The following is an 18,884-nucleotide window of genomic DNA, read 5'->3' on the forward strand; positions in this document are numbered from 1 at the left end:
GGCCGCCAGGTCCGAGCTCACCCCTCCCCCATGGCTGGAGCTCGAGTAGAGGTCGTGCTCAGTGGCGGAGCCAGGGGGGGCTGGCAGGGGCCATGGCCCCCCCCAACGTTTGACAACAACAAAAATTAGTAGTATAACTTAATATTTTTTATTTATATTAAGAGGAAGATTATATAAAATTCTTGTCATATATACCTATTAATATCTTCTAGATAATATAATCATACAAAACACAACTAGATAATAAAATTATCGTAATGAAAAAGACCGAGCCGGTCCCCCCTAAGTATAATTCCTGACGGCCGGCCCCCCTGACTATAAATCCTGGCTCCGCCACTGGTCGTGCTCGCCTCTGCCAAGGCCTTGCATGCGCGTACAACGCGAGTAGAGCTCGCCCTCGCCGTCGCCAAGCACGCCCGCGCCAGCAAGCTCACGTCCGGGTCCCGAACAGCCACTATGTCCACCTTCTTCTTCTTTTTTTAAATGCACCGGCTGGGTTAGCAGCACATGCCAGGGGCAGCCGCGGTCATTTGTCACTCCCGTGCTGACTCAGATCTCACTTGAACTGATACGCTGTCGTGCCACGAGTGCTAAAGTGATAATTCTGTATCACTTCTTTTCGTTGCGTGCTAAATTTGTATTGTCAGATGTTAGACTGAGATCTCAGATGCGCCGATTCTTATAAAGGTAAAAAATTAAATCTCCCGCAGGCCACAGGCCCACACAGCACAGGGTTACGAACCAACGACTCTGCCAGCAGCAATCCCGAGCCTTCCCTGGCGCGCGGGACCACCTCGACTCACGCCTCCCGTAGTCCCATACCACCAGGTCTCCTCTCCGTCTTCCCGTCGGCCGTCCCGCCCTTCCTCCCCCCCCCCCCCCAAACTTCCCGGTAAAACCTCCGCGATTTCCCTTCCCCACCCACCACGGCGGCGCGGCAGTCGCCTCCCCTCCTACAAATAACCCCACAAGCCACAGCCTCGTCCGACCCTGCGCGAGAGGACGGGAGTACCGAGTACCTGCTGCAGCAAGTAGTGACCAGGAGCGAGCAGCCAAGGAAAGGAGTTAAGCAATGGAGAAGGCCATCGACAGGCAGCGTGTCCTGCTGCGGCACCTCAACCCCGCGGCGGCGGCGGCGAGCGCCGCCTCGCCCGCCATCTCCGTGAGAATCCCATCCCTTCGGGCCAAATCGCTGGTCCGACCGCTTCGGCGGCGTTATATCCGGCCCCCAGATCTGTTACTGACCGACGAGGGTGCTGTGGGTGGGTGGGTGCGTGGCAGGCGAGCGCGTGCGCGGCGGGGCACAGCGCGGCGTACCACCGGACGCCGGCCTTCGCCGACGACGTCGTCATCGTCGCGTAAGTGGCATTCGGCTCCCTGGCCTTTTGTGCTTTGATCGGCAGGCGGCTTCTTTTTTTTTGTTAAAGCTTTTGATTGCGACTGGACTGCTGCGGGAATTCCCTTTGTTTTCGGCTGTTTTTGTCTGGCCGTTTGTCCGGCGATGGATCCTAGGAGAATCAGCGACAGGACCCTGTGGCATCGACTGCAATGATGCGTCGCGGTGAATTTTGGATTCTGGCTGCGAGTCAAACTGACTCTAATGGGAAACATCACCCTTTTTTGGAAGTCAGTAGGGAGCGCTGCTAGACTCACCTGTTGACTGTAATGGTTCAGACGGACAAACCTAGTAGATACTTATTGGATCTTACCATTAGACACCTGATAGTTTGGAATAATTCTGTACATAGAATTGTTTCTTCTTCTTCTTTTGTTACTTATTATTATTTCTCTTATTAAGCATGGAAGAAATATGATTCATTGCATACCCTTTCTGCCTCCAGTGCTTACAGGACAGCGATTTGCAAGGCCAAGAGGGGGGGTTTCAAGGATACCTTCGCTGAGGACCTCTTGGTTCCTGTCTTCAAGGTTTGCGCTTATCGTGTTATTCCACTTTATGTAGCTTATTGTCAAACTAATGATTGATTTCTTGTCATTATTCTTGGGACTTACATATTTTTTCCCCTCAACCATAGGCTTTGATAGACAAGACGAAGCTGGACCCAAGTGAAGTTGGTGACATTGTTGTCGGTACTGTCTTAGCTCCTGGGTCCCAGAGGGCAATCGAATGCAGAATGGCTGCACTCTATGCCGGTTTCCCTGGTAATGACATTTCCTCTGCTGCATCTTCCTGTGATGTCGGACAACCATCATCCCCGCCTTGATCAATTTGTTGGTTGGATGCAGACACTGTTCCTCTTAAGACTGTAAACAGGCAATGCTCTTCTGGCCTTCAGGCAGTTGCAGATGTTGCTACTGCTATTAAAGCAGGACTCTATGACATTGGTAGGATTTGTTGCTGTCTGATTTTAGGTTACTTTGTTTTGTTTTGGATTGGTTGATGAATTGGGTTTTATTTTCTCCAATCAAGGTATTGCTGCTGGTTTGGAGTCCATGACTGTGAATAAAGTTAATCTTATTGGGCAAGTGAACCCCAAAGTAAGTGTAACATGTTGGGTCGATACAACAAAACTGCATATTTAGATACATGTGCAAACATCTTTGATCTGATTGATTTTTTGTCTGGAATCTTTGTACTGTTTTAGGTTGAGCTATTTTCTCAAGCACGCGATTGCCTTCTCCCAATGGGCCTCACATCTGAGAATGTTGCACACCGTTTTGGCATAACGCAACTGGAGCAAGATCAAGCTGCTGTAAGTTGCTTGATTCCCGTTCTGTTGTTCGTTTTTGTGTGTATACGACTATATGAGACTATGGGTTGCTGTCTCACAATATGCTTCTTGCTTTTAAAGTCTTATTAATCTTTATTCTGTTGTGTAGGTTGAGTCACACAGAAAGGCTGCTGCCGCAGCAGCTGCTGGTAAATTCAAAGAGGAAATTGTGCCAGTTCATACGAAGGTAATGTAGTTTAATTTACCTTTTTGAAGTAACTATGCTAACTATTGAAGATTTCTGACATATTAAAAAGGTGAAATTTTCTTCTGTGTTATGTGCTAACACAATGTTACCTTATAAAGATTGTTGATCCAAAAACTGGTGAGGAAAAGAAGATCGTAGTCTCAGCAGATGATGGAATCCGAGCAGATACTTCGCTTGCAGTCCTGTCAAAACTCAAACCAGCATTTTCAAAGGATGGCACCACCACTGCTGGTAATTAATAGTGAATTCTACCTGCTTCGTGACTGTCCATTAGTAGTATCCACACAAAAGTTCATTGTTGTTTAACTGTAGGGAATGCAAGCCAATTGAGCGATGGCGCTGGGGCTGTCTTGCTAATGAGACAGGATGTTGCTATGAAAAAGGGTCTTCCAATTCTTGGTGTCTTTAGGTATCATTACTGTCCCCGTATGATGTCCAGTACATATGCAATCGATCTAGTGATCTAATCCTTGCTCCGTTTTGCTGCTAGGACCAAAAGCAGTTAAACACCTTAGGCAGTGTTTGGTTTGCTCTACAGTAATGCAAACGGAAATAATATTAGTTCAAATCGAATGGCTTGCGGTAACATCCGTAGCTTTAAATCCATTACATTTGCGTTACCAACGCTTCTACCAAACAGCACAATAGTTTTACTAAGCAATTCCATTGGTCGACACTATCATTGTTAGCCTATGATACCATTAATTACTGTAAATTTCTGTTAAGAGGCTGAGCAATATATCTGAATGTGCAAATGTAGGACCTTTGCCGCTGTCGGAGTTGATCCAGCTGTAATGGGTATTGGTCCTGCCGTTGCAATCCCTGCAGCAGTGAAAGCTGCTGGCCTCCAGATGGATGACATTGATCTTTTTGAAATCAATGAGGTATATTTTGAACTGTCTCTTGAGTTCTTTCTCTAGACAAAATCATAAAAACTAGAACTGCCAGGTAATATTTACTTTCTCTTCTCCATAGGCTTTTGCATCTCAGTATGTCTACTGCTGCAAGAAGTTGGAACTTGATCCTGCTAAAGTCAATGTTAACGGCGGTGCAATGGCTCTTGGACATCCATTGGGTGCTACAGGTATTTGTCTTTTGCTATTCCAGATTGTTATGTTCCACAGATTCATTTCATTTGACTATGTGTGTGCCTTGGACTAACTTTGCAAAACATTGAGACCGGTGAGCAGCCTGATTACTACATTTTGAGTGATGATGACAGTAGCATTGGTTTCTACTTGGCAGGTGCACGGTGTGTCAGTACTCTTCTCAATGAGATGAAGCGCCGTGGCAAGGATTGCCGGTTCGGAGTGATTTCTATGTGCATAGGTACATAATTTATTTACCAATGTATTCCGTTTACCAGCATCAAATGGATGCTTTATTAGAGCAGAAATTGTAACAGATACCTTCTCACCTTGACATGTACTGATGATGACAGGTTCTGGCATGGGTGCTGCTGCTGTATTCGAGCGCGGAGACGGCGTCGATGAGCTCACCAATGCTCGGGGAATCCTGACCCATAAGGGCTACTTTGGCAGCGGAGACCAATTAACCCTGGGCAGATAACCCTGCACATGGAATTATTTGGATTTTTTATTCCCGCCTTTGCCCCAGGGAAGATTACCACCTGTGGGGGAGTTTCACTGTCGCCGTTTGGCAGCACAATATCATGAACGTTTCCCACTTTCTCTGATTTTGTGGAACCAGAAACAATACCAATATTCATAAGATCGATGTCACTTTGCGTTGATGTTGTCACAGATCGATGTCAGCTTTGCAACAAGTTTTCATTGATGTCTTAGAAAATCAAGAAAAAACAGAATTTTTTTGAATAATATGAGGAATCTACCACAGACTAATGTCAACTACAACATTTTCATGAAAATAATGCATGGAAAATCACAAAAACCAAAATAATGCAAATAATTGAGTAACATGAGAAGCCCGCATCAAGAATATGGAATGATAATTTTTTTTGACATAGTTCAATGCATAGAAAATTTAATTCAAGTGGCAAATTCAACCTAGCTAATCCATTCGTCACCAAATCACATATCAAATCCATCCAGATATCCAAGACATAATAAAAAAAAATTATGGTTTAACTCCTTTCATAAGCAGTGTTCGAGAGAAAAAAAGAACTCCTTTGCATAAGCTTCTCACATAGGCACTGCAGAAAAACAATTTTCTTCTCAAATCATGCATTTGCTTCCACACCAAGAACCCTGTAGGTAAACAAGGAAAAACATTAGTAGCTAGAGACGTACCTAAAGTAAACTAATCTAGTGTTGCTAGGATACATCAACTTGAACCAAGGGTAAACATGTGGCATGCCACAGCAAATATTGTCATTACTACGCACAATAGTATTCATAGGTAAAATAGCTTGTAGCTACAAGCCTACAAGACTAATTCATAGGTAAGTGCTCAAAACATTGATGAATACCATACCCTAATTTATTAGTAAACTTTGCTGAAATGAAATTGCATAACTTTGTACAAGGAAGAAAAGGTTGCTGGTTCAGGGAAGGAAAGTGCTCAGAACTACGTAGATGCTTAGATAAAAATAACAAGTGTCAACCTAGGCTAACAAAAACACAGAAACAATGTCTTGCATGACAAATCTAGTTAAGGGAAACATCAATTAATTTGAGGACGGTCACATATTAGTGTCAACAATTGTAGTCAATATCAAGCTGTAAGTTGACTGCATCATCGTCTAAAAATCTTATTCACTAAAAGTAATCAATATCTGAAAATCAGTACATGCTAACACAGTCAAACAGTAGATGATAACTTAGTTCACTGAAAGTCATTTAAATGTAAACAGAAAAAGATATGTACTGAATTAATCATAGAAACAGATATGAACTATCTCATGGCTGCCAATTCATGATTCACAAAAAAAATGACTGCTCCTACTCATATATGCCAATTCATGACTGCTCATATATGCCAATTCATGACTCACACAAAAAAATCTCATAGTTTTGATGACTGCTAAAAGAATCCTTTGATGGCTGGGTCGCCACTGAATTCCATTGCCATGCTATATTCTTGTGCTCATCAACATCTTCGTTATTTGGGATACTATTGTCTCTGTTGAACCAGGAAGCAAGTGATTTCACGTACACCCCCTACCAAGAGTGTGCAGCCAGCTATCTATATAGGTGTAGGAAGTAAACTGAGAACTAAGGCTCTCATTAATTCACCAAGCCACTATGTAGGTTACACTCAGAGCACGTTGCTAGAATGGTCATTATAACCTCCACCCGATGCACCTACATTTTTGACAGATGTAGTTTTACATAACTCAGAAAACGTAAGAATTGGTATATGGTTCCCGGAATACTTGAAGGGCTTGTAACACTAGTTTTAAACTTGGTATATGATTCACAAAGAATTCACAAAGAAAACATGAGAATTGGTATATGATTCACAAAGAATTCCCATTGGCATATCTGAGAACTTTAAACATCTCATAGCTGCCAATTCATGACTGCTCATAAATGTCCTCTATCTCTATCTACCCGTCCATCCCTCCTACTTATATATGCCAATTCATGATTCACAAAAAAATGGGAAAAAACACAAAGGATAAGCAGACAAGTTTTCTGCTACAGATATGTTAATTATCCACACATATAGAAGCAGCAGTAGCATACTACGCAGAACAGGTAATTCCTAGGCTAATAAAAAAGAAGATCAATCGGCAGTCATAGCTGTTGGCAAGTGCAAGCTGTTGTTCAAATAATATACCTACATACAATGACTGCAGCTGCGTTTTTCTTCTCAATTCAAACATTGCCTCCACCAGCAATGCCTCCACTGATACCACTGCAAGTAAGCAAAGGAAAAGCATTAGCTGCTAAGGCATACCAAATTAAACTAATCCAGTGGCAGCTAAGCATTACCTAATCTACTGTTTGAGCCAAATCAAGCGAACATTTTTGTTTTTCATTTTCATGAATACCTCCGTGTCAATCTCAGAATTGAAGATATTCATAGCATACGCCTTCTCCACATTAGTAAGTTCCATTGCATCCACTTCATCGAGACACTTGTCAACTGAAAATTATTCGTCTTGTTTCTTCTTTTCATTCAGAGCTTCCATGGTTTTATTTGTTTGCATCTTCTTAAACTGCACAAAACCATCAATAGCAGCACCAATATGACTTTGCTTACGCTTTCTCCCACCACTCGTTCCTTGCATAGAATCTTGATTGGAAGGTGCAGACTGAGCTTCATTGTGTGCACTTGAGACGTCTAGCCCATCAAAAGTAGCACATGGACTTGTGCTATCATACACTGCAACAGGAGCAGCTGGAGCAGCAAGAGCAGCCGAAGCAGCTAGAGCAGCAATAGGAACAAGAGGAGCAGGCTACAAGTGCTCAGTTGATGTAAAGTTTAGATCTCTTGTAGCAACACTTCCTATGCAAAAAAAATAGTGCACAATCATACTTCAAGTGCAGGCATACTATAACTTAAACTGAAAGCAGTGCACAGTCATACTATCAACTTAGATGGTGCTTCCTCTCAAGTAGAACAATAAGGCTATATAACCTTAGAGAGAAGTTTCAAATAACATACCAGCATACAATGACGTACAGTCTTCATATAAAGGAAACGACTTCTTCTGGAACCTAGCCATTTTTCCATTATCCTATTTAATACCAAGACAACAGCATAGTTAGTACTTGCAACTAGAATATGGCAACAATTTTTTGGTTCGGTGAAAAATTCTTACATTGATCAGTTTCTTTCATTTTTCTGGTTCCGCAATGACCATGGCCAATGAGTCATTCCAACCAACACCACTATCCTTTAACGCTACATGTATCGCCTTCCAGCTGCCCTTTAGCTCCTTTTCCTTCTCTTGTAGCAGCTGCTTTGTGAAGCGTGCTAAATGATACATTTGGGTAAACTTCTCTGAGATACTTCTCCAACCCTCTCCACTCCATCCATTCTGACCCAGAATAAGGGGATGTTCACATGGTCCCTCATAATGTCAACAAGTCCTTTCTCATATCTAGAGTTCCATGTAGCCCTTGCCTTCGACATTGCTGCAAGAAATAATTACAGAAATACATAACTCATAAAATATTATAGAATGTATTGGAGAATTTATTACAGAATGTTGCATCACATAGAAATACATAACTCATAACATATTATAGAATGTATTGGAGAATTTTATTACAGAATGTTGCATCACATAATGTATTACAGAAATACATAACTTATAACTCATAAATTATATTCCAAACACTACTATCCTACACATTGTAGGCAGTCCACATCCGATGGGCTATCTGATCTCGTAGGGTATTTCCATGGTTTGATTCCATCTCACTTGGGTAGTTAGTGTCTCCCTCTGGCATGTCGACATAATTTGATGGGTTAATATTATCAGGTAGGATGTCTAGCCACTCTTCACTCCCATTCAACCCTCTAATGATGTTGTGAAACACAGCAACAACTGTTGGAATCATAACTTGAGATTCAATTGGGTAATGTGTCCCCACTTTCAGAATTGGAAACCGCTTTTTGAGAACCCCAAAGGCCCTCTCAATGTGATTTCGTCGCATGCCGATGATTGAACAATTCATTGTAGTTGGCATATACATTTCCCCTCTGGCCACGTCTCCTGAACTCACTGAGATGATACTTAACTCCTCGGTAGGGAGCAAGGAATGATGGTGTGTTTGCATATCCACCGTCTACAAGATAGAATTTGCCTACCGGCACAGTAAATCCCTTGCCAAGAGCAGACCGCAACACTCCTACATCAGATGTGGATCCTTCCCAACCAGATGAGATGAAAGTGAACTTCAGGTCGAAGTCACAGGTAAACATAACATTCTGCGATAGTGTCCCCTTCCTATTTCTATAGGGACTGGTCTTGTCTTGTCTAATTGTGATTGGGACATGCGTACCATTGATAGCGCCAATGTAGTTCTGTAGGTAAGAAAAATTACTAAAGATTTGGATTGTATTTAGGAATTATATTAAGGAAAGTGTACTGTATGTATTAACCAACCTGAAAGAATGACATAAATCTAGGGTCACATGTAATCTTCATGTGCGTGTGGCTTGGATTTGGAAGTCTGATGAATTTTTGGGTTAATGTTGGAATGATATTGAAGACATCATTTATTTTTCTATGCACTGTCTCACCACTATGTTGAAACTCCTTTAGCCTCTCTGTGCTTGTATTATGAGAGAGCATGAACATAAAAAGACCAAGTTGCTCCTCAATCTTCATACCACGTGTGTCACGCAGCAAGTTCTCGGCCCTGAGAAAGTTTGCTATAGTTCTAAATATTTCAGCCTTCATCCTAAATTCTTCCTTGCACCAATTCTCGTGTCCTTCGAGGATCTCTTTAACCTTTTTAGCACCAGGAAGAGAAGAGGTATGCTCAGGTGTTTTCTCTTCGTCGAGAAAGGGCATTACAGCAGGGAGAAGAACAAAGAATAGCTCCTCATCTTCCTCCTCCTCTTCCAACAAAAAATTCCTAGCAAGCTCTTCCCAAGAAGCCATCTAGTGTTACATATATGAAATTATATTATTACATATATATATATATATATATATATATATATATATATATATATATAAGCTCTTAGAAGGAACACGCTTGGAACTTTATGAAAGTCAAGGGCTGACTTTGAGAAAATTCCTAGCATGCTCCTCCTAAGAACAAAGAATAGCTCAACTAGTGATATGTGGACCCTAGGAACAGTTAGAAATTTCTCAATAAGCTACTGAAGTACTGCACTTGCCAATACACAAGAAAACTTGGTGATGTATCTGAACTATAAATAGTAGGAGCTTGCGGCTGCTATTGAAACTGACAAAATTAAGAGAATAGCAATATTGTGGTTTTTACTAATAAAAGCATAAGTGTGGATGACTTACATTTTTTCTCATCTTCAGTACTATCATTATAGGTATAGCAAACACAGTACAATTTACTTGCATGTGACCATCACCTATTTGAAGTTATATATGGTTTCACTTATGAATAGATCAATAACTATTCGTTCATATCAGACTAGAAGGACTTTAGTAACTGATAATTTTATTCAAGATTATTATAGAATAGTTGATTTGTTTAATGTACCTCCAATCTATCTCAGATAACACAAGGCAAAGTGGTTTTCAGGAATTGGTTGGAGTAAAAAAACATTATTTGCTAGGCAATCACCATCAAAAGCACACAAGTTCAGCAACTGTGTTAGCGGCTGCTTGCTAAGGTAGTAAGCTATGCAAATGAGCAGATCCGTAACATTCAATTATCGAATCAGAAACCAATTTAACAGATGCACACACAAAATTTCAAGATCCACAAGAAACGGTGTGACAAGAGAAGAAGGGGAGAAACCTTAGGTAGAGCAGAGAGATCCGAGCGAAGGGCAAGAGGTGGTGTCGTGTAGCCGGCAGCGTCGATGCTTCTCACGGGCAGCACAATGGGTAGCTGTAGCGGTGTCCTGGCTCGCGGGTCTGCAGCTCCAAGATCCATGAAAAGCAATGGAGGTGTGGGTCAAACCCTAGCGGATCCAGAAACTACTGCAACGAAGGAGATAAGGTGCACTGACCTTCGAGACGGATGGCAATGGCAGTGGAGATGGCGACGGCGGACAAGGAGCGAGGCGGCGGCGGTGGATGAGTTAGGTGGCGGTGGTGGAGGAGCGCCCGAGAGCACCCCCTGCGTCGACGTCGCACGCACGAGAGAGACCAATCGACAGCGAGGTGGAGGGATGTCGCGGCAGCGGACAGATGCCAGGGCGGGGGCGGCAGCGGACGGCTGATGGGGCGGGGGCCGGATGCTGTTGTGGCGGTGGCCTCGCGACTGGGCGGCGTCGCGAGCGGAAGAAGAAAGCTCGCAAGTCGCACGGGGAAACCCTCCTGGCCTAACAAGTCGTGGATTTCTTCCGCGCGGAAAACACAGGGAAGCGGGCTGCGATCCTCGCCTTGGTGGGCTGCCAAAGGGCGCACAAATTTGGCCCGGGGAGGATGGCACGGGACAGATTAGCCCAGAGAAAAGGCCGGGATCGAATATAGGCTGCCAAAATAGGCCTAACTGGCTTTCCAAGGACGCGATGTAACTAGACCCACCAAAATTGCCGGAACTGGTAGTATTGTTTCCAGATCGCTATAGAAGGCAAATTGGCGAATAAAATGATTTTGTATTTCTCGCTCCTGCTGGGGATTTACAAAGGTTTTTACTCCATCAATATCTGAACTTTGCTTATAGCTGGAAAGGTGCTTGAGTAGCTCAATAGCCTGCTGTAAGGATTGTTCGTGCACCCGCTTAATTTCAAAATCGACAGAACACACAGTCACACACCATCTATTTGCCCTAGCTTAGCCTTAAGCCTACTCTCTCTCTCTCTCTAATATATATGGGGCGGGAGTCATGGCTGCTTAGAGCAGTACTACCTCTGTGCAAAATAATCGTGCGACCGCGATTCAAATTTTATCCCGGAATAAATAAACAAATGGCGCAATGTTCAATGTATGACAGCAGGTGGCACAGAGCACATAAGCTAGCCATACTTGTGGAGCAGCGTAGGATGAAGACCAAAGAAATAAAAAATGTGACTTGTCCTAATAAAAAGGAAACAACCAGATGCTTTGTAGTGGTAGTATTGTCATTTTACCTTTCGTCTCGGTTTCACGCCAACTCCTAGAATACTAAATTATTTTGGGAGACATGAGTGGGTTCCATCCTTCATAATTTACAACGGGGCTTTTAGGCCATCCATGCAGACCACATTAAGCCATTGATGTTACCTCACACACCTCATCCATCTCTGGTGCTTGGGAGACATTTTGGGAGACATGAGTGGGGTTCTATCCTTTGTAGAGTCTGTTCGCTTGCTGGTTTCAGTCAGGGCTTATGAGTCAGCCAATCGTGTTTTTCTCTCACAACAATCTAGCACTAGTCGAACTTATCAGCCAAACCAACCAGTGAACGGGCTCATAATTTACAACGGGGCCTTTAGGCCATCCATGCAAACCACATTATGTCATTGATGTTACTTCGCACACCTCATCCTTCTGTGGTGCTTGGACGAAAACGGAGTCATAGATCGCGTTTGGTTGTCTTCTGTGGGCTGCCTGCATCGCATCCGGCGTACATGCTACCGGCGGCCAGGCTCGTATTTTGTTGTTTGGGCGTGCAGATGCAGGATCCAGGAAGAAGTTGTTTGGTTCACAGAGAATACAACGTGGGGACCGCATGAAAGCGCCTCGCCACCAAGCGCATGAATGAGATGGGTCTGGCCCAAGGTTAGATGCAGGCATCCAAACGCATGCGCCTTGCATCTCGGCAGCCTTGCATCTCGCCTTCATGTTCCGAGACACTGACGGACATTGGTTTTTGAGAGGGACGACACTACCGGGCTGACCATGGTATCGTGGTGCATCAGATAGCCACAAGTGGTGTGCTCGTGCTCATTCATGTAAATAAATACTATTTTTGTGCTCATTGAGTAGTACATGAGCAATAGATCAACAGATGTCTATCCCTCACTTCTTGCCTTTCAGCGTGCTGACAAAATTCCCTTTCCCTCGCCTCCTGTCTTTGAACTTGGTAAAACTCGCACTAATAACGTGTTGAGAAATCAGTCTATTGATTAGTAACTCGTGTACAGAGTATTCTTGTTGCTCAAGTTATCACCCCACAATCTCTTTTCATAGATGAAACAGAGACAGAAATGTTAGATTGATCTCCCAGCGAATAAGCCCAACGGCCTATTGGGCCTTGGTCACGCGCCCTGATCGGGGAGCGTCCAACCCTACATGGTTGGTGGGTCCCCGTCGCACTACGCTATATAAAGAGGTGGGGGCCGGCGGCTCGAGGTACGAGGTTCACCGTGAGCCGCAAACCCCACCGACAAACCCTAGACCGATCTGAGAGGGCACGCAGCCAGCGACGGGAAGCTCCACTGACTTCGCCGTCGCCACTGCTACACCGTCTGTTTGCACTACATCGACGTCTGTGCCACCTCTACTCCGCCCGTCGCTGCCCGTGCGCAGACCTTCATCACCGAACCTGAGATGGCCGGCTCCAGCTCATCCGCGACTCCCTCCGAGGGCTCAGGTTCAACTCCAACACCTCTCCCCTATCTCCCTCTCGGTGTAGTGTTCTAGGTTTATATGTGCATGTGTTATTACGAATCCAAGTGTTTTCCCCCTAGATCTACTGCTAGAAATCCTAAATGATTTTAACAATGGTATCGGAGCCAACCTATCTAGTACGTGGATCTAGATTAGAAAAAACAATCGAAAGAAATCCAAAGAAGTTGGTCCGATTTTGAATCGGATCAAGAAAGAGAAAACCTAACCCTAACAGAAAGGGGACGGTCATTAGGGGCTTCGGCCGACATAGGGTTCGGTTGAACCCTAACCTCGATCCCTTCGGATCTGAGAAAAGATGAAGGTTCGGATGAAGAAAACCTAACCCTAACTCTAGAGAGTTCGGGAAAAAAGAAAGAAAGAGAACCGATTTCAAATCGGGAAAAAGAAAACAGTGGCCATCCCAAACCCTAACCCTAACCCTAATTGGCAAATCGGATGAAATCTGAACAAACGAATCAAAAGAAAGAGGAAGAAAGGAAAGGGGTGGCCTACCTCGCCGTTGCGCGGCACTGCAGTCACGCCGGCGTGCGGGGAAAGAAAGGCCGGCCGGGGGGCACGGCTCATCGGGATCTGGCCACAGGGGCGCCGCAGCCAGGCCACTCGACGGCGGCGCGCTCACCCGCTGGGGAGCACGCACGCCAGCGAGGGGGCCGGCGACGGCGCCGGGGCTCGCTGCTTGCTCTCGCCGTGGTCGCTCGCTCGGTGACTGACTGAGGAGAGAAGGGAGAGCAGTGAGGCGAAGAGAGAGAGAGAGAGAGAGAGAGAGAGAGAGAGAGAGAGAGAGAGAGAGAGAGAGAGAGAGAGAGAGAGAGTGCGAATGCAAATGGCCGCTAGGGTTTTGGGAGGATGAACGCGTCGCGGTTTTGATGCGCGCGACATCGTCGGCCAGCCGTCCGATGAAGATCAGCGGCTGGCAGTGGCTAGGCCAAATACGGCCCAGGTGGGCGAGCGCGGTCGACCAGCTTTGCCGGCCTAGGCCCAGGTTGCGGCCTGGGTGCGGCCGGGCGTCGCCGAAGGAAGAGGGCTGGGCCGTTTTGGCTGTTGGGCCAACAGAAAAGGGCCATGCGAGCTGGGCCGCGCGTGCGTTACTGGGCCGAAATGGCCTGTACACAGTATAGCTCGCAACTGTTTATTTGTTTTTTTTCCAGAAACTGTTTACTTCATATTAGATGAATCTGAATTGCATTTTGATGCAAATTTCTGTACAAAATTTATCCAACGATATTTTTTGTTCAGTAAATAGTAAAGTTGCTTCTGGAAAAAGAATTAAAAGATTTATTAAGTTTCCGCTGCGTACTTAAAAATTGTTATTTTCATTATTAAATTCGAACCAACGGGAGAATTTAATTTTGAAACATTGAAAATTTTACAATTATTATAATGTTGTTATTATTCTGACCAACAATGTTGTTATTATTCTGACCAACGTTGATTAATAGCAATATTATAATGTCGATGTTATTATGGTTTTTTTGTTATGCATTATATCTATTTCTGCCCAACGGTGATGTAGATTTAATGTATAAAACAATTGTATGTTTTAATTTTGACCAACGTTAAACTAAGGCATGCAATTATTGTTGTTATTATTTGTGTTCTCACACTATTTGAATTGTGTTTTCAGGAGGATACAACTTGATGAGTTGTATCAAAGAGATCCCCACTCTAAAAGGTGATAACTATATTGAGTGGAAGAAAAAGATAGACCTGGCTTTCATCCTCGCTGAGGTGGACTGGGTTGTCACCACACCGTGTCCCAAAGAACCCGTGGCACCGGTGAGGGAGACAAATGAGACTGATGCTACATGGCAGAACAGAGAGTGGGACTTTGCTCCTGTAAAGATGTCTTTTGACCTTGAAAATAGAAAGTGGGCCAGAGCCAATAAGAAATGTTTGGCTATGATAAAGAATACAATTGAGCCTGTAATAGTGGACTCAATTCCAGACTGTGACACGGTCACAGAGTACCTAGAAAGAATAAAGAGTCAATTCACTGGCTCTTCAAAGACATATGCAACCCAACTAATCAAGCAGCTGGTTACAGAAAGGTACTCTGGTGGTAGTAGTGGCATTAGAGAGCACATACTGAGAATGAGCAATCTAGCATCTAAGCTCAAACCAATGGATTTGGCACTCAAGGATGAGTTTCTTATTCATTTGATTTTTTGCTTCTTTGCCCAAAGAATTTGACACCTTTGTTGTTAATTACAATATACAGCCTGAAAAATGGGATTTAGAAAAGCTCATAGCCATGTGTGTGCAGGAGGAGCAAAGAATAAAAGTTTCACAAGGTGGTACTGTCAACTACCTAAAAGATAAGAAAAAGAACTATAATAACAGCTCTTCCTCCAAGTCATCTGGAAAGGGTCCCATGCAACAGTCTCAGAACAAGCAATTCCCAGTGGATAAAGATCAGTGTCTCTACTGTAAGAAGACGGGACATTATAAGAAGAATTGTCCTGATTTCCTAAAGATGATAATGAAAAATAAAGGGATTCCGTTCGATGAGAACTTTGCAAAGAAGCGAAAGTTTCATTAAAGTCGCAAATGGAGTACAAGCAGATGTTGAGGCCGTTGGCGATCTTTCGCTAGAGCTTGCTGATGGCTTCATACTTTTTCTTAGAGATATTCTTTATGTACCTTCTTTGCAAAGAAACTTGATTAGTGTATCAAAGTTGGACCATGATGGTTATGATTGCCATTTTGGAAATGGCAAATGTTAGATATTGTTTAATAATAGATGTATTGGTCTTGCCTTCCGACAAGACGAGCTTTATTTGTTATCACTTCGTGAAAATGTGAATTCCGTATGTGATGTGAATGAGAATGTATCCTCATCGAACAATGCAAACAGAAAACGAAAGAGAGCTCACGATGCGTTGTCAAAATTATGGCACTGTCGTTTAAGCAATATTTCGAGGGGGAGAATAGAAAGACTAGTTAAGAATGATATTCTTCCTCCATTAGAGCTCTCAGATTTAGAACAATGTAGAGATTGCATAAAAGGAAAGTATGTAAAGAAAATTAAGAAAGATACCAAACGAAGCACAGGAATTCTACAGATTATTCACACAGACATATGTGGTCATTTTCCTATGAAAAGTGTGGATAGTTATGATTCATTCATAATATTCACAGACGATTACTCTCGTTTTGGCTACATTTATCCAATTAAAGAAAGAACAGAAGCGTTGGATAAATTCAAAATATTTAAAGCAGAAGTTGAAAATCAGTATGATTTAAAGATTAAGATAGTCAGGTCTGACCGTGGGGGAGAGTACTACGGTCGGCATACCCCATATGGACAAGTTCCTGGACCTTTTGTAAGGTTTTTATAGGAGAATGGTATAGTCGCCCAGTATTCAACACCGGGCGAACCTCAGCAGAATGGAGTAGCTGAAAGGCGTAACCGTACCCTGATGGATATGGTGCGTAGTATGATAAGTTACTCCACTTTACCGATGAGTCTATGGATGGAGGCGTTAAAAACCGCCATTCATATTCTCAATATAGTACCAAGTAAGTCGGTGCCAAAAACATCGTATAAGTTGTGGACAGGAAGAGTACCCTCACTTAACCACTTGCGTGTATGGGGGAGCCCTACTGAGGCTAAAGTTTTTAACCCAAACATTAGGAAGCTAGATCCCAAAAAAGTGAGTTGTCATTTCATTGGCTACCCAGAAAAGTCAAAAGGTTTTCGTTTCTACTGTCCTAATAGACATACAAAGTTTGTGGAAACGAGATATGCTATCTTCCTAGAGGATGAAATGATTAGGGGGAGCATGGTAGCTCGAGAAATTGACCTTGAAGAGAAGCAGGTGTATGCACCCACTCCGATCATTCATGAGCCATTTTTCTCACTACCTGTTGTTGCTGCACCGACAGTACAAGACACTGCGGTGCCAGCACCTGTTGTTATCCCGCCTATGGCAACAATGAATGATGATGAGGAACCTGTTCCTCATGATCCTATAGAACCTATTACCACACATGAGGGGGAGCAACAACAGCCTCAAATAGAAAATGTGCCAAATGAGGAAGCCCCTAGAAGGTCTCAAAGAGTTAGAAAATCAGCTATTCCTGCTGATCATGAAGTGTACAACACTGAGGAATTTCAAATGGAGGATGATCCCACCTCATTTGAAGAAGCCATGAAAAGTGATCATTCATCAAAGTGGCTTGAGGCCATGGAAGATGAAATGAGATCAATGAATGTAAATAAAGTTTGGGATTTGGAGATAATTCCTAAATGAGCCAAAATAGTAGGCTGTAAATGGGTCTACAAAATAAAACTTGACTCTCAAGGGAATATAGAAAGATATAAAGCCCGACTTGTGGCAAAAGGCTTTACACAAAGAGAAGGGATTGATTACAATGAGATCTTTTCTCCAGTCTCATGTAAGGATTCCTTCAGAATCATAATGGCATTAGTGGCACATTACGATTTAGAATTACATCAGATGGATGTAAAGACGACATTTCTCAACAGAGACTTAGAAGAAAATGTTTACATGACACAACCGAAAGGTTTTGTCATGGAAGGAAAAGAACGTTTGTGATGCCGCCTAAAGAAATCTATTTATGGATTAAAACAAGCTTCAAAACAGTGGTACTTGAAGTTTGATCAGACAATAAAGAATTTTGGGTTTAAAGATAATGTTGAGGACAATTATATCTACGCAAAGTTTAAGAATGGGAAGTTTATCTTCCTTGTCCTGTATGCAGATGATATCTTACTTGCTAGTAGTGATGTCAGTCTACTACTGGAAACAAAGAAGTTTTTGTCCTCAAAATTTGATATGAAAGATCTTGGTGAAGCTTCATTCGTTCTAGGGATCGAGATTCACCGAGATAGAAGTAAAGGGGTATTAAGACTGTCACAAAAAGCATACATAGAAAAAGTCTTAAAGAAATTCAGTATGCACAAATGTAGTCCCTCACCTGCTCCTATAGTCAAGGGCGACAGATATGGGGATTTTCAAGGCCCCAGGAACCAATATGATATCGATCAACTGAAAGTGGTTCCATATGCTTCAGCTGTCGGAAGCTTGCAATATGCTCAAATGTGTACGCGCCCTGACTTGGTATTTGTTACCGGGTTACTTGGCAGATTCCAGAGCAATCCTGGAATAGAACACTAGAAATTAGTAAAGAAAGTCTTGCGTTATTTGCAAGGAACGAAAGGCCTCATGATGACGTATAGAAGATCTGATTCACTCTATATAGTGGGATATTCAGATTCTGATTATGCGGGAGATAATAGAAAATCCACGTCTAGATATGTGTTCACTCTCGCAGGAGGAGCTATTTCATGAAAAAGCTCAAAGCAAACCGTCACTACATTGTCCACAATGTATGCCGAGTTTGTAGCGTGTTATGAGGCAACGAGGCAGGTGAACTGGCTAAAGAAGTTCATACCCGGTTTGAAGGTGGTTGACGACATCAATAGACCACTGAAGTTATACTACGATAATAATCCAGCAGTACAGTATGCTCACAACAATAGGTCAAGTGGTGCTGCCAAACACATTGACATAAAGTATTATGTTGTGAAGGATAGAGTCCGGGATCAAATGATAAGTCTTGAGCATATAAGTACCAAAAGATGCTCGTGGATCCGCTTACAAAAGGCTTACCACCCAACGTGTTCAGAGAACATGTAGCCGGCATGGGTTTAAGGGAAAGCCTATGATTCCTGGACTATAAAGGGCCCAAAAGTTAAAGTCACTATTTCAGATCAGAGACGTGCATTGTAGCTGTTAAATCTATCGGCGATTGACCGTGACGATGAAACATG

General features: G+C 43.2%; 1 protein-coding gene across 2 annotated transcripts; it reads left to right on the forward strand.

Annotated features, from left to right (window-relative positions):
• The first annotated feature begins 873 nt into the window (after positions 1–873).
• LOC136488096 (3-ketoacyl-CoA thiolase 2, peroxisomal-like) lies at positions 874–4,684 on the forward strand. Of its 2 annotated transcripts, XM_066485131.1 has the most exons (14): positions 874–1,162; positions 1,282–1,358; positions 1,842–1,926; positions 2,034–2,160; positions 2,245–2,343; positions 2,429–2,496; positions 2,604–2,711; positions 2,839–2,916; positions 3,036–3,168; positions 3,250–3,346; positions 3,698–3,821; positions 3,913–4,021; positions 4,183–4,266; positions 4,379–4,684. In XM_066485131.1, exons 1-14 carry the CDS (start codon positions 1,073–1,075, stop codon positions 4,504–4,506), a joined length of 1,407 nt encoding a protein of 468 aa, XP_066341228.1. In that variant the 5' UTR covers positions 874–1,072; the 3' UTR covers positions 4,507–4,684. The 2 variants fall into 2 exon arrangements, with proteins under 2 accessions (XP_066341228.1, XP_066341235.1); XM_066485138.1 differs by lacking the exon at positions 1,282–1,358 and having other exon boundaries at positions 1,095–1,162.
• Positions 4,685–18,884: the final 14,200 nt, after the last annotated feature.

This window comes from Miscanthus floridulus, chromosome 1, assembly GCF_019320115.1.
Source record: "Miscanthus floridulus cultivar M001 chromosome 1, ASM1932011v1, whole genome shotgun sequence".
Classification (NCBI taxonomy): Eukaryota; Viridiplantae; Streptophyta; class Magnoliopsida; order Poales; family Poaceae; genus Miscanthus; species Miscanthus floridulus.